At 39.0% G+C, this 14327-nt stretch overlaps 1 protein-coding gene across 1 annotated transcript in view; it reads left to right on the forward strand.

Annotated features, from left to right (window-relative positions):
- Window positions 1–957: 957 nt before the first annotated feature.
- man1a2 (mannosidase, alpha, class 1A, member 2) overlaps window positions 958–14327 on the forward strand; it is a 111725-nt gene continuing 98355 nt past the window's right edge. Inside the window, exons 1-2 of the mRNA XM_055214643.2 lie at window positions 958–1775; window positions 2678–3152. Coding sequence (XP_055070618.1) covers window positions 2842–3152 — 311 coding nt within the window. The 5' untranslated portion in view covers window positions 958–1775; window positions 2678–2841. The remainder of the gene's footprint in view (window positions 1776–2677; window positions 3153–14327) is intronic.

The following is a 14327-nucleotide window of genomic DNA, read 5'->3' on the forward strand; positions in this document are numbered from 1 at the left end:
CTTTTTTGTTACATACTTGCAGAGGATGGTTAACTAATTTACTGGGATGCTCTTAATTTTACATTTTCTAGGTTGAAAAAAGCATTGGGGACCCAATTATAGCACTTAAACATGGAAATTTTAATGATATGTCTCCTTAAATTAGTAAAAACAAAACAAAAGAAATTTATGTTTTCATTCATATTAACTGATTAGCATTTGACTATAAAACCAACAATAAATAAAAATTAACTATTAAAATAGGTTTTGAGGTTAAAGTTTAAAATTTGTATTTTTTTGCATGGCAATCATTATTGTAAAAATATTGCATAATTAAGTTTTCAAAAAGAACATATTTAGCACTACAAATAGGAAAAAAAGATGACATAAGAAAAATTGTTCTTAAATTTATTTCAATACCATGTTGAAAAAAAAACAATAAAACCATTACAGAACATTTTAATGGTTTTATTGGGAATTTTATTGGTTCTAATGGAATATGCCCCAAAACACACAGTGTATTGGTTTTTGTTGGTCTCTAATGGTATGTATTGGTTCTATGTGTTGGTTCTAATGGAATATGGCCCAAAACATACAGTGTAGTGGTTTTAATGGTAAAAGCTAATGGTTCCTATTGGTATTTTAATGGAAACCATTAGAATTTTCTGTAATGGTTTTATTGTTTTTTCAGCAGGGTAATTATTGTATCTGTTTGCAGGTTTTGAATATAAATCTATGTTACACTTTATTTACTTCATAAAAACTGTAAAAATAATAAGGCTTCTAATTAAAAACCTATTATATATACATATCTATATATATAGTATTTTACATATGATAATAAAATTGAAATTATTCATCACCCACTCACCACTACTGTTCATAACTTACCGCCATTTATTTCACGCTGCCTAACTAGACTGGCACTTAGCGACGCTCCCTGGCTTTAGCTAACGGCTGCTGACTGGATGTCGTTGGTCTGAGAGGAGGAGTATCTGTTGCAGTAACAACATCCTGCATATTGGAGCCTGGCGGCGCACACGGCTACAGAAATAAAGGCATAGGAAGGCGCTGATAATCGCCAATTCAGTGCACAGAGGCAGGGACATTAACATGAACTTGTCTGCGTGTTCTTTCGGGCATTAATTGTGGATTTATTGTCCATGGCGCCGATTTATCCCGAGGCACCGACAAGGTGATGCGGCAGTGGCAGGACGCGATCGGTCCGCTACACGGCTGCCAGCTAAATGCCTTTACTGGAGGAAAAAAAGGCGCAGCACACGTCCGCCGAGGCCGGCATATATAATATTAAAATAGGGCATTATGTATAGAAAGTCATCGTTCTATATATAGCGTGTATATACCCAGTAGTTGCAGTTTATTTTCATTATTGTATCGGCTGGTCAGTTTGACTCTTGATATCCGTCTCCGGTTGCCACGGCATCAAGCGGATCAGGCCTGCGCTGAACACCGTTTCCGTGATATTTACCGTTTAATGTGACGGCAACTTTTACGTTTAACGTAAGCAAACGAGCTAAGCGAATACCTCGAATGCTATAATATTAGATCAATCTTAATCCTCTGCCAATTTCCTTTACATTTACATAACGAGCTTTACTCAAGCTGTTCTTGTATCGATAAAATATCAGTGTGTTGCAAGTTTATGGTAAATAATACGTCTTATCGGCGGCGAGGGCGGACTTGCCGTTTATCGTAAAGATTACGACTCGACCCAGCCCGCCTTGACATCAAGAAGCGTTTGGATCATGGATCAGAATGATAAAAAGACTCATACGGTATGTCCTCACATTTGTTTTTACTGACACTTCTGTAATATAATAAAATCAACCAGTTTTTACCATAAAATATCAACGGTTTTGAAAAGAGTAGCTCCCGTTGGCTTGATAATCATTCACGAACACTTGCACAGGTGTCGCCGTGTAATGATCACACTGAAAAACTCTGTCTGATAAAAATACTGCGTCATGTACGTATATATGTATATCATATATTAGTGGCACGTTTATTACGAGAATTGTTACAGCCTAATATTTAATATGTCTCTTGTTAAATGTTGACAGAAATCTGCTGGTGCATATATGACTCTTGGCTACCTGTACTTGATATGAATTGTAAAGCAGAGCTGAAGTAATTGTCAAAAGCAAGACCATAAATAAACTATATAAAATAATTTTATATTTAATTTAACATTATTTTTTTCCATTATTAGCTCAATGTGAGTACTTGTTCTTAAACCTCCCCATAATAAAAAGCTTATTTTCATTTACATATGCATGTGGCAGATGTTAATCAAAGTAAATTTAAGGTAAACATCAGTTTGCCATACATACAGTCAGTTTTCTTTTAATTTTGTTAGTGTTTTCTGGAAATCGAAATCTTTGTGCTGTTGCTAACACACATAAACAGCCTTATCTAAATGTAGACCATTCGTATGCCTAACCCAAAGCCTGTGCTTCTTCTTTATGTATTGGACTATTAGATTAAAACGCTTGGTTATTTAACTAATTCATTGTTTTGTTGGACCATTCTTTACATCCCTATTATTAAGTTTAATGCCGTGTCCTTTCTGCCGCTTAACGTAATCGCCATGGAAACTAAAATTCACTTTTTAATAGCAAGCTTCTGTTGAATGCCTCATGATGGTCAATGTCTAAAAATGTCTCTCTTTTATTTACAGAGCAAGAGGAATCAATTTTTCTGATCTACAGAACAACCGTCCTTTCTCTGAGATAAACACACATTCGGCAGCAAAGCTTGTACTCACAACAATGAGATAGTGTTGCAGACGCAAAACCAAAGCCTTGACCCTTGTCCCACCATATTCCAATTCATTATCAAAATATGACCACGCCGGCTCTTTTGCCACTTTCGGGACGTAGGATACCCACCCTCTCGCCAGGTGCCTCCTCATTCCCCCACCACAGAGCCACCTTACGGCTCTCAGAGAAGTTCATACTCCTCCTCATCCTCAGTGCCTTCATCACATTGTGCTTTGGAGCGTTTTTCTTTCTACCGGACAATTCCAAACACAAGCGGTTTGACTTTGGTTTGGAGGACGTGTTGATACCGCACATCGAGTCGGAGAAAGAGACGAGGCACAGCGGCCAAAAGGTCATACATGGTGTAGGGGCACATGATGAGCATCGGCACAGGTGAGTGTTCAGGGATGAGTCTCCTCAACCTGGTGTTTCATTGTTGTGTACGTGTGGCGTAATGTCTGTTTACTCTGCATGTCTTTTTTTTTTTTTTTTTTAAACAAAAACTGCTTAATGCAGCTAGAGAGAACTTGCATTTAGAAATTGTCCTCTATATAAATTTTACTGCTCGTATAGCTATTATGTTTAGGTCTGCTTTAGTTTGATACGTCAAATCTGTCAAAGCACATGAATTCATGAGACACATGACGACATTTTAATTGATCCCTACCCATACACTTGCCCAAGTTAAAAAAGTGGAAACTGGATTTTAGTTGCCCTCCTCTGAGATTTCTTTCTACAATGATGTGTTACAGAGTCACATAATTTCAATTATGTATAGGTTTAGTTTGCACTTCAGGTCTTAATGCTTAAAAATCTCATTATTTTGCCCTGTTATTCACATTATCATTTAAATGCAACTGCCATCAGTGTCATGTGTGAACCAAAGTGACCCGCATGTGCAAAAGATGACGTGACGTCAGACGTAGCGCACTGTGTTAGCATAAATAAACATGGATGCTGCTCGTAAAAGTCGGATGACATGGCCGTTTAGACTAAAGTCGCATTGCAATACATCAGATATGTATCTGATTAGGCCACATATGAAAGTGGCCTGGGTCTGATTTAAATAAAAATTGTGCTGTTCAGACTGTCATAAGAAAATCAGATATGGGTCACATTTGGGCAAAAATGTCGGATTTGGGCCACTTTCACCTGCATTGTGAATGTGAACATAGACTTGGATAATAATTTAAAATAGGACATTGTCTAGAGATCATGGGTCTCCAACCTGGAGGGCACGCATCGAAGGCTGTCCCAATTCGAAGGTTCCTTCACATTACCGAATGTGGCCTTTCCCCCCCCCCCCCTGAAAGCAGTGATCCATAGATGTATCCTTCACAGGCTATCCCAAGATTCAATGCGCGCCCATGACATTTTTTTTTAAATAAACATTCAAAACTGTACTTACTGTAGTTAAATAAAAGTGTACATTTTGCAAATTAAAGGTCCTTGTGACTGTTTAACTGTTATAAATTAATTGCCACTAGTTTAAGTGATGTGAATTAATATTATTGCTGCAATATTGTGCGTGTTGTGTTTTGCTTTTGTATATTTTCAAGGTTGTTGAATTTTACGTACTGTTGGATAGTTTAATCTGCATCAATGTGTTATATTTTCTCAAATAAAATAAAAAAATCTCCATATTTATTTTTAAAAGTCTGATAGGTCTCAGGTGTTGTGTCCCGCTGACCAGCGTAGTGGGTGGGAACAGCAAGTGAAGCAACTCTCCCTGTAGGCTAGACCGTCTCATTTCAGTTTGCTTCGTGGCCTTTAGTGGCTACTACCTTCAAATATCGAGCCTTGCCTTCAAAGTCAGTGGCCTTTCCAGACCCTTAATTGGGATGCACCCGTTATGTGCCCCATACTTGAATTGATGCATCTGTGAATGCAGTTAAACTCCTTGTGCAATGTTGTGTATTAAGTACTTAATGCCAATTTAAAGTGGGAAAAAGCCTCAAATGTTCTTTTAAGGCCAAGCACGTATGAAGCAGTGAGTAGTGTGAACAGGCCGTTAACAGACTGTCAGGGCTTTTATCAGTGGCCTGGCCTTCGTACCTAAACTGATTTGAAAGCATTTTTCATACCCTGATTCGTGACACTGAGTCAAGATTTGGAGCATGGAATTTTTTGGAATGTTGTTGTTTCTTTTTATTTGAGGGTTTATAAGAGAAAAGTTACCAGCAATCAGAGAACCACCATACATACAGACCTACCTTCACTGTTTTTAAGAACAGTGTTTTCCCTTTAACAAAACTTAAGAAAATTTGAAAGGGATTTATTTTGCTCCTGTACCGGTTGTAGTGACACCGTTAGTGGTTTGGCCCTTTGCGTGGTTCTGTTTTTTTATTCAGGCTTTGTGTGGACCACAACTCATTGAGTGTTTAAGTGAACTTCAGTTAAAGTGTTTTCTACTTGTTTGTCGCTATAGGGGACAGTAAGTGTTGTTTCTGTCTTCCACATTGACTTTCTTCTTGTAGTGTCAGTCTTAAGAGCCGAGCAATGGCTTACTGAGCCACTGCTTGTTGGAATTGTGACAGTTTATCTAATCTTTTATTTTGGTTACTTTTTGTACTTAAAATAAAGAAAATAGAAAAATAGAAATTGGAGATGTTTAAAATAAACATTTGTAAGAAGCTTTTAATTTGAATGTGTTGTCAAAAATGTTTTGTTTAAAGATCAGGGCAGGTTGATTTCTTGATGAAACCAGGATGACACAGGTAATGTAGGCAAATTTTAGTTATAAACGGACTATGCAGGTTCTCATATTTTTTGTGCTCTTTTTTATGTTTTAAGAAAACCCAAATTTTGTGGGCTGTATTTAGACATGGCCAAAACATGATGTATTGGTAGCTGAAAGTATGTTTTAAGGTTCATTTTGTAACAATTTAGGTTTAAAGTAAACAAGTAAGGATTTATTGATGACGGGCTATTGGATTATTTGGAAATAATGCACACCCAAGGTGGTGATGCAACATGACATGTATTATTTCAAATGATTTAAAGGACCGGAGTCAATTTTTATGGTTACCACAGACGTTGCTCTGGTGGTTTTATTTAAGACATTTGAGAGGTCATGTGTGTGTTTATCGAAAAGTAATGCATACCCAGAACATTTCTCAACCAATCAGAATAAAGCATTCAGCAGACCTACGGTATCAAATCAGTTATTGAACAGGTACATAAAAATCCAGGTTCAGATTAAAATAGTGTTGGGTGATATGTCCCATTGTGAGATAATCTTATCTCCAGCCTGTGAGATCACTGACACACGATAGTATCGGGGGACGGGGCAATAGTTTACTCATTTATTTATTTGTTCATTTTATACTCATGTATGACAAGCCACTTGATTGGTGGATAAAAAAGAAGCTGATTTAATCTAAGGGCAACACTGTCACGACTGTAATCTTTTTAAAACTGATGCCATTAATACTGCGTGAAATTTCCTGCATGCCAGGGAGCGGGAACAACACACTCACTGGTTTTAAACCCTTGCGCACCTAACATCCTCTCTAGTGCAAAGAAATGACAGAGCCGCACGTATTACAAGCTCATGTGCGAGAAAGAGTCCGAATCATGTGCATTTTAAGTTCACGTGCGAAAAGGAGTCCATGCTGCACACGTTCAGGTCCGAGCAAAAATCCAAGATGCGCACATTACAAGTACAGGTACGTGCGAGAAGGAATCCGCGCACATTTCAAGCTCTCTCTCGCAAAGTGAAGCCCACAAACCCTCTCATGCGAGGAAAAGCATGCAATGCGCATGTTAATATGTGAAACTATGATGATAATAAAAATAACTATCGACAACTATCATCATGAAAGCCCGCTATCGGCCATATGTCTGACGATCGTCGATACACAATGCTATCGTCTAGCGGCACAACCTCTAATTCTTAACAGTAAGATTGAAATTAAATTGAGTTGTTGGGATAATTTGACCTCATTCGATGCCAATCTATGTTAAGATTAGTTTATAAAGAAACTGGCAATTTTATCTTTCAAACAGGTTTGGCGATATCTAGAAGCAAAAGTTTATTATTTATAAAATTGCATACTCTGTGTTAAAGATTTGCATTATGGGCATTCCAATCCACTGCAAATCTACAGAGTTATTCATCTCTAAGTGCTATTGTGTGTTTAAATGCTAGAAATTGTACCCCTTTCTTGATCTTAATTATCATGGCAATAATTTCAATGACTTTTCTATCCTCTCCATCCTTTAATCACATTTTTTTTCAGTGCAGTGATGGAAATTTTGTATTAAATAGACCTCTTTGTCGTTCCCTGCTCATCCATGCTTTCCCTGCATATTGAAATTTCTCTCATTTAGCAAATGCTGACTCCGTCTCAGATGCATTAGTGTGACTGAGGACTGGCCTGAAGCCGGGCTGAAAATGTTAGGCAGAAAAATGAACCCACTGAGCTGCGACTAGCTGACGAGACGTTAACTTGTTGATGTTTTTGTGTTTATGCTATTGTCCCAAAGGTAGAGTTCAAACCACATGTTTGTTTGTGTGTGTAAGTGGCCGTGACAAGGAATGCGGTAGACTGCATTGTTATTTTTTTCTTTAACTGTAATCTAGTTGTCTTGCTGGTTGATGTTAGAGGGAGGGTCAGGGATATGTGGGTAGGGCTAATTTGCTAATGGTGCTGGCAGACAAATGTCTACTATTTTCAGAAAGGTTGGTTTGTGGTTACTTGGGTCTTATGAGTGGCTTACTGTGCATTCACACCCCTGCCGGTGAGGGCGTCAAAGTGGCCAGAAGTCATTCATTTTCAATGTGAGCCAGCGGCGAGCCCCGGCGAACTCTTGAGGAGAGTCGTAGTCAAGTCAACTTTATGGTGATGAGCTGATGTGGTTCGTTGGCAAGCAATCGGAATGTAGACATTATACGCTTGAGACGAATATTTTTTTACTGTCTTACAGGCAAAAACTGCAAGTAAAATTATAAAAGTATGAATTAAAGGTACATGTGTTTATAGAAAAGTAGAATAGATGGAACACACTGTAAAATGAGTTACGTGGCAAATCCTTAACCTATGTATGAGTACTACATAATAATAGTTGTCATGTGAGTAGTACCTGTAGGATGTGGTTTTCTTAAATACACTGACATTCACCGGAATGTTTCTGCTTAAGAACATTCAGTCAAAGCATTAATTTCTATAAACTTCTCGGGCTGTAGTTAAAGTCTAAAGGCACAAGTAATGGGATCCTTTCTGTGGTTAAGTGTGACCACAAAGCCACTAAGTTTTAATGTAGCATTTAAGATAATCGTGTGCTTCATCTTAACCTGTCATTGCTAAATATATGGTGTATCACACAATGACTGCATGTATTTAACATGGTGTCTTCTCTGCATTGTACAGTGGATGGGATTGGCATTCAGAGATGGTTACATACATTTGTCATGTTCAGCATGTGCCCTATATGCCACGCTCTGTTTCCTTCTCAGATAAGCCTGATGTAATAAATGGACATTTGTGTTCACACGCATGCGTGTTTATATCTTTACTGTCATCATCGTTACGCTTCCACTTAGCGTAACATTCAAATGCACACAGCCACATAGAATGACGCAGCTGACAGCAGGCGTTATTTCTAATGTTGAAATAATTAGCATTAGCTATTTTTTAATACATGCTATTGGCTTTTCCATCGTATGTGCATTTCCTGCTTCATTTAACCCAAATGTTTTGGGTGGAACTGGAATTTGTTCTCATTTGGTTTAATTTTTAGTCAAATTGCTTATATTCAAATACTTTCACTCAATGCAATGTGGCGTTCCCAAGCATTTATTCACCTCTGGTCAGGTATTTATTTAACTGGTCACTGGTCTTCCTTCTGAAAAAATTTAACTGGCCCCACCAAAAAAAGATTTCAGTGTCACATATTTAAAATAATAATTCAAAAGTCGAATATAATTGTATACATATACATTTTATTCATTATTTGTAAATACAATTGCCAATAAAGTTCAGTGGACCAGATAAAGGATTATCGGCAACCCTTTTAGACACCATGCAGCTTTTCTCTTGAGTCTCAAGGTTTTGTTCACCATAGTTGCTTGTTCCAAGTTACGACAAAGGCTCCGGACTTGTCTGCTTTACCTGGAAACTGACAACAAACTGGAAAACATTGCATAATTTCTTTTGTCGTGTTTTTTAAGTAAATGTCTGCTTCCAAGATGCCTTTGGCCTCATAATTAGAGGGTGCCGCTGTCTTAGGGCCGATTCACACCGGCTGCGTGGTGTGTCTGTTTTTATTTAGGCTCCCATGTTAGCAGGTTTGACAGTTCACACCGCCTGCATGACACGCACGTATCAGGCGCGGCTTGGAAGCGTTTCCAGGCAAAATATATGTCACCTATACCAACAGCAGCGCTTCTGGTATGTACAGACACAGAAAATGCGACGCAGTCGCCACGCAACTGACATGCAACAGATACGCCACGCAGCCGGTGTGAATCGGCCCTTAATGTCTCTTTGAGCTACCAGCTGACGTAACACACAACAGTGTCCACAACCAATAAAGGTAGGAGAAACCTCATGACATTGCTGAGAAGTTTACGTTTGCAACGCTTAAAATGTGTCTCGATGGTAACATTACATAAGAATACATACAGAAAAACGACCACAGGCAAAAAATATATTTTTGTGACTAAGAGCGAAGCACTGGCCTGATCGGGCAAGTGACAATACTGTTTACTGTCCCGAGCATCTCTCAGGCTGGCCCTGGGCCACCGGCAGTCTGAACTGTATTGTTTTTATTACCTTAGAATAAAAATTGCCATTTTGCCCTGCCATGTTTCTACAGTGGCCCTAATTGGACAAACTGCTCTAGAGAGCATGTTTTTGGCACTACGTTGTCTCAGACAATGACATGTTTGTCCTGTAGTGGCTACCGTAGCTTCTCTATGCGCTTGAAAATGGAGGGATGAGCTGTGGACTAATGCATAATTTATACGATTCTACTCCATAGGCTATGCGTAGGCTGTGCATAGCTCTGCATATCCTGACGCGCACCTCGCCAAAGAATTAAAAACAATTCCGTTCTATGTTGACCGCAGGGGCTGTGATTGGTTCGTTAGAACCCCTTCCTTCAGTCGAAAAAATTGGTATTGCATTTTTTCATAGGCATTTTTACTTGCAATGTTAAAAACAAAGATGGGCCAAGTTAAGGTGTGATTTAATTCATTGGCACGTCGACACGGGCGACGATACAGAAGTATGAATGAAAACTGATTGGTAGCCTATGGCGTCGAGGCTACACCATAGGACCAAACTATAATGAGCACTCAAGCAGCTTTAATGCCTTGGTTAACATGAACAACACTTTTACAGGATTTATTAATCTTAGTTTTTTTAGCATTTACTAATAAGTTTTAAAAATTAAAAGTTGTTACTTTTCTATAGTTGTTACTATTCTCATCTGCAATTTTCTGTACACAGTAGTGTGAGTCTAGTTGTCTTGCATCAACAGATAACCCACATTTATCTTGTATGAATACATTTGTATAAATTTGCTTAAATATTTGCCTGTCAAGCAGAGTAAAATGGGCTTTCCCTTCTGAATCTCAGCTACTTTTTTGGTTTGTTAATTATCTTACATTAACATCCCAAGAGCTTTTTTTCTGCCTCTGGTGCCATTTGTTTGTTCACTGGAAGTTGCAAGAAAGCTCTTCAGAAAGAAAATTGAATCAAATGATCAGATATACTTTCATGGTTCCATTTTAAAAGAACAACGAGATCTGTTTGTATACAAACTTTTTTTTAATCATTAAATCAGTCTCTGCCTCATCCCAAACGCTCCATCTGTTTTGGGCTAAACTGTAAGTCAGTCTTGATAAATCCGAAGAAGCAGAGTCACTGTTGTTCATGAATAATGAATCATGTTTATTGGAGCTGCTGCCCATCTGCTTTCACTCATGACCCATAGAGCTCCTACTGGCCACAAGCTCTGGTGCCAAACACAAGCTCTCTGTCTGATCTGCCTCTACCCCTGTGGGCACTGTGATCTGCACCAGCTTGTGCCTTTTATGCCTGCCAGTGTGATGTGCTAGGTCAGTATAAGGCACTGGTCTACCTGAACTTGCCTATACATGGATTTCTCTGCGACATCATCACTACTTGCGCACTGAACTGAGAGGTGTAAAGTGTGCCATGTGCCTTGTGTTGTAGGCTATTAGCGGTGTCTATAAGTCAAAATGCCAAGGAGGAGTTGCGTGGTTAGTTGTACCAACAGAGCCAGTGCTGGGTGCTGATGTTTAACATACCAGTAGATGCTATTACATTATTAGCCTAACATGACGATTCATACATGTATCACAGTAACACTGCAAAATTAAAGACGGACAAACAAATCCAACTAAAATCATGTTTTATTAAGTCAGCAGTTATATACAAACAATAAAGGAAGCTTCAATACTTAAGGATGTTGCAGTAGCGGACCAGCTCAACAATCAGGCTTTCTGCTTCTATGATGCGCATGCACCCTGTAATGTTTGTAAACAGGAAACCCGTGTATTGTTAACAGTTTTTGGTAGTTTTGATTAGTATCTTTTGATTAGACCATTTTTATGCTCTTATGCTGTTTAAGGAATTAAGATAAGGCGATCTGTGACCCTGGACCACAAAACCAGTCATAAGTCCACAAGTATATTTGTAGGAATAGCCAACAATACATTGTATGGGTCAAAATTATAGATATTTTTAATTCCAAACATTTTTAGGATATTAGTAAAGATCATGTCCCATGTAAATTTCCGACTGTAAATATAAAAAGTTATTTTTACATCTCAACTTTAACATTTTGCTATTTATTTTTAAATGTTCATGTTTTCAAGTTTTTCTGTAGTTTTCTTTAATTTTCAGGTACAGAAGCTAAATAAAATAAATGTTAAATAATATTAATATAGTCTTGACTGTAAGATAAGAATATACACTCACCGGCCACTTTATTAGGTACACCTGTCCAACTGCTCGTTAACGCAAATTTCTAATCAACCAATCACATGGCAGCAACTCAACGCATTTAGGCATGTAGACATGGTTAAGACGATGTGCTGCAGTTCAAACAGAGCTCAGAATGGGGAAGAAAGTAGGGATGCTCCGATCAATGCCGATCTCCACTAAAAATACATGGCCGATCACTATTCTGAATCGGACAGCCGATCTTATTCACAGCTATTTCAAGTACTACGGCTTTTGGTCATTAAGTCCTTATGGATCTAAAATCACTGTTAGTTTGAGTCGTTTGTAACATGCATTTGAAAAAGCAACAGTCGTCAAACATAATCATTATACATATTCTTTATTATCATGAAAATACCTGAAAAGTTTGAAGAACAGCAATATAAATATACCCTTAAGCCATCCTGGGGCTGCCTGTCATCATAGCTGCGTGTGTATTGTTCTTCGTCTACAGCACATTTTGAGTTTCTGCACCAGAGCGCCCCCTGGCTTTTGGATGTAGCGGCATTTCGCCATAATTCATTGAGAAGCATAGCAAGCATTATCGGCCGATCGATCGGAGCATCACTAGAAGAAAGGTGATTTAAGTGACTCTGAATGTGGCATGGTTGTTGGTGCCAGACGGACTGGTCTGAGTATTTCAGAAACTGCTGATCTAGTGGGATTTTCACACACAACCATCTCTAGGGTTTACAGAAAATGGTCCGAAAAAGAGAGATCCAGTGAGTGGCAGTTCTGTGGGCGCAAATGCCTTGTTGATGGCAGAGGTCAGAGGAGAATGGACAGACTGGTTTGAGCTGATAGAAAGGCAACAGTAACTCAAATAACCACTCGTTACAACCAAGGTACGCAGAAGAGCATCTCTGAACGCACAACACGTAGAACCTTGAGGCGGATGGGCTACAGCAGCAGAAGACCACACTGGGTGTCATTCCTGACAGCATAGAATAGGAAAATGAGGCTACAGTTCGCACAAGCTCACCAAAATTTGACAATAGAAGATTGGAAAAATGTTGCTTGGTCTGATGAGTCCCGATTTCTGCTGCGACATTCGGATGGTAGGGTCAGAAATTGGCGTCAACAACATGAAAGCATGGATCCATCCTGTCTTGTATCAATGGTTCAAGCTGCTGGTGGTGGTGTAATGGTGTGGGGGATATTTTCTTGGCACACTTTGGGCCCATTAGTACCAATTGAGCATCGTGTCGACGCCACAGCCTAACTGAGCATTGTTTGTGACCATGTCCATCCCTTTATGACCACAGTGTACCCATCTTCTGATGGCTACTTCCAGCAGGATTAATAATCTTAGACTGGTTTCTTGAACATGACAATGCGTTCACTGTACTCAAATGGCCTCCACAGTCACCAGATCTCAACCCAATAGAGCATCTATGGGATGTGCTGGAACGGTAGATTTGCATCATGGATGTGCAGCCGACGTATCTACAGCAACTGCGTGATGCTTTCATGTGAATATGGACCAAAATCTCTGAGGAATGTTTCCAGTACCTTGTTGAATCTATGTCATGAAGGATTAAGGCAGTTCTGAAGGCAAAAGGGGGTCCAACCCCGTACCAGTAAGGTGTACCTAATAAAGTGGTCGGTGAGTGTAGATTAGCCCTTATAAAAGTCTCAAAAAATAATCAGTCAAGAAAAGTCAATGATTTCTTATTTGTCCTTTTTTATTTATATTAGAAACGGAGAGCATGATCTTCTGTCCCTTCAAGAGCTCACACATTCAATATAAAGTTACATCCAGTTGCTTTTTATTTCTGAACTGCTACTAACTGTTACCAATATTGGAGGTAGCGTGACAGAAAGTGTTTACTAGGATAAACACAACATTAGATCATTTTGTGTAAATATGTCCTACCAGTGCAAGTAAACATGAACTTAATTAGTATTTGCACGCTATCTGAAGCATTGAAATACAGCTTACCGGACACACAAAAATATGCACACACACAAAACTCCACGAATGAGTAGTAGCTCATTGACATCTGTTACGCGTCTTCTTTTTGCTCAATTTTTACATTGCCAAGGTCTAAAAGCATGTGAAAATGATAAACATTGGTGACGATGCAGCACATTCCGCTGTCTGTAGTGTTTGAGCAAGTTGCAGGGTTGACGTCACGTTACAAGTTTTTTCTCGTGTGTGTGTGCGTGCTCTCGCTCTCTCTACTGGTTGCGCAGCGCCCATATGCATTCTCAGGTGCCGAGATGGGAGTAAGGTTTAGGTCGCTGAGTGTAACAAAGACACGTTAGTGAGTGAAAGCTGTGCAGTAGTAAACCTCACTCCCCAACCTCAAGAGGTGCTCTAGTGACCAACACTAGTGGCCGTGGCTTTTTCCTTGTTAGAGCACGCGACTCCCATGCCGTACCAATCACTGGTTCGAATTCTGCTCGGGGCACGTTCAAGTAGGACAGGTTACACTACAAATAATCACTATCCATCACTCTCATGGGTTAAGTTGTACATTTATGACATTTTTCTTGCTTTGGCAGGCTTAATTTTCAAGTGGTCATTAGAGGTGTGAATCTTCACTTGTTCCTCGATTCGATTCGATTCTGATTAGGGATGCATATCAAT

Source organism: Misgurnus anguillicaudatus, chromosome 17 (assembly GCF_027580225.2).
Source record: "Misgurnus anguillicaudatus chromosome 17, ASM2758022v2, whole genome shotgun sequence".
NCBI classification, from domain to species: domain Eukaryota; kingdom Metazoa; phylum Chordata; class Actinopteri; order Cypriniformes; family Cobitidae; genus Misgurnus; species Misgurnus anguillicaudatus.